The sequence below is a fragment of the Octodon degus genome, unplaced genomic scaffold, assembly GCF_000260255.1.
Source record: "Octodon degus isolate 3935 unplaced genomic scaffold, OctDeg1.0 scaffold00011, whole genome shotgun sequence".
In the NCBI taxonomy this organism is placed as follows: domain Eukaryota; kingdom Metazoa; phylum Chordata; class Mammalia; order Rodentia; family Octodontidae; genus Octodon; species Octodon degus.
Window position 1 is genome coordinate 6,947,786 of NW_004524587.1, and position 1,534 is coordinate 6,949,319.

General features: G+C 54.3%; 1 protein-coding gene across 1 annotated transcript in view; it reads left to right on the forward strand.

Annotated features, from left to right (window-relative positions):
- Nucleotides 1–115: 115 nt before the first annotated feature.
- The window catches only part of LOC105740882 (chymotrypsinogen B-like), a 4,619-nt gene continuing 3,200 nt past the window's right edge, over nucleotides 116–1,534 (forward strand). Inside the window, exons 1-2 of the mRNA XM_023709325.1 lie at nucleotides 116–191; nucleotides 344–404. Coding sequence (XP_023565093.1) covers nucleotides 116–191; nucleotides 344–404 — 137 coding nt within the window. The remainder of the gene's footprint in view (nucleotides 192–343; nucleotides 405–1,534) is intronic.

Here is a 1,534-nt window from a genome sequence, read left to right on the forward strand (position 1 = left end):
CTTTTTTATTCATCGAAGCACTTCAAAGACCGTGTCACTTCATGGTGTGGCATCAAAGCTCCTTTTTATAAGAAACTAGTGTTTCATACAGAGCCTGATTCCTTCTATTGTGAAGATGACCGAAGAGAGTCGTGCCAAGCATGGACCAGGCACTGGCAGCCTGGCGCTGGCTCTGCCCTCTTCTGCTCCAGGTAAGGTAACTCGTCCTGTAGAGCAAGTTTTATGTTCAAATGGGTTAAAACCCATTTCTGTCAATAGTCCGCAGTGTTCCCTCCACTTCTGTGAACGGGCTTGCCACATACTCCAGAGGCACAAGCCCTACCTGGCCTGTTTCTGTCTCCAGTTTGTTCCCATATTGGTAAAGTTCCATTTACTCACAAAGACCTCAGCCCATCAGACGAAGAGTATGAGAGTGACTCCTGTAGTCGTTCAGGGTGTAGACTCTGGAGCACTCAGCCCCTCTGCGCCCACCGATATTGTAAAGCTCGGTTCCCTCCACTCCTCTGAAGGGAGCTTGGTTGCTTTGCCTCCAGTAAACCCAAATTTTCTGTGCCACTCTCCCCTTCCCTCCCTCAGACTGCTTGTTGGGCAGAGTCAAGGTGATCCCTGGGGTTATTCTGATCATCTGAACAAGATTTTGTTTTTAGGTCAGTTTTTATTGAAGTACTTTTTGCTGACCCATGCAGCCCACATTCCGTGGTCCTGGGCCACAGCTACAGAATGTGGAGACACCAGCCACCACCAGTCAGGCCCCTTGGAACCCTTGGCTGTGCTACCTTTAAGTCAGGACTTGGAGGCCCCCTGACTCACCGGGGACACAGCGAGTGAGCAAGAGCCATGTGAGCCTGTTGTGCAGGGCCCGGGCTCCTGTCCTGGAACAGCACAGTCCTTGGCATCGCCCAGGCTGCAGGTGGTGTGGTACAGGGCATGTGTACCTTTCCCAGGGGCTGGCAAGCAGAGGGGCTTGGCCCCCACTTATCAGCCAACGTCCTTGGATAAGAGTGAGTTGGATTTTGGGCCTCCTGATGGGGAGGGAGGGATTCTAGAGCACATAAAAGGAGTCCCAAAGAAGCAGGCACCACCTTCCCGGACAGCAGCACCATGGCCTTCCTTTGGCTTCTGTCCTGCTTTGTCCTCACGGCAGCCACACGTGGTGAGTGCTGAGTCCTGGGGCTACCAGGCCGGAGAATGTGGGGGGGAGGCCTGAAACCGTGATGACCCCCACAGCCAGGCCCCACAGGACAGCCTGGGGCTCTGTGTCCAGTGAGAGTTCAGCTCCAGGGCTTCCCCAGTGCCTGAGGTGACCTTGAGGCTACAAGGAGGAGAGGGGTTCTTGGAGTCTCTCAGCCTTCGCTCCTACCTGCAGGAGACATGCAGGTCCAGTGGGGGTGGTGGACCCAGAAGGGCAGTGGGCAGACCAGGAGGTGACCACCGCCCTCAGGAGGCATCCAGATTGGGGTTTTATTTATCACGCTGGGTACATGCTGAGCTCTTGCTTGTTAAATTAAGGAAAATAGGCCAGTCATGTGGCATG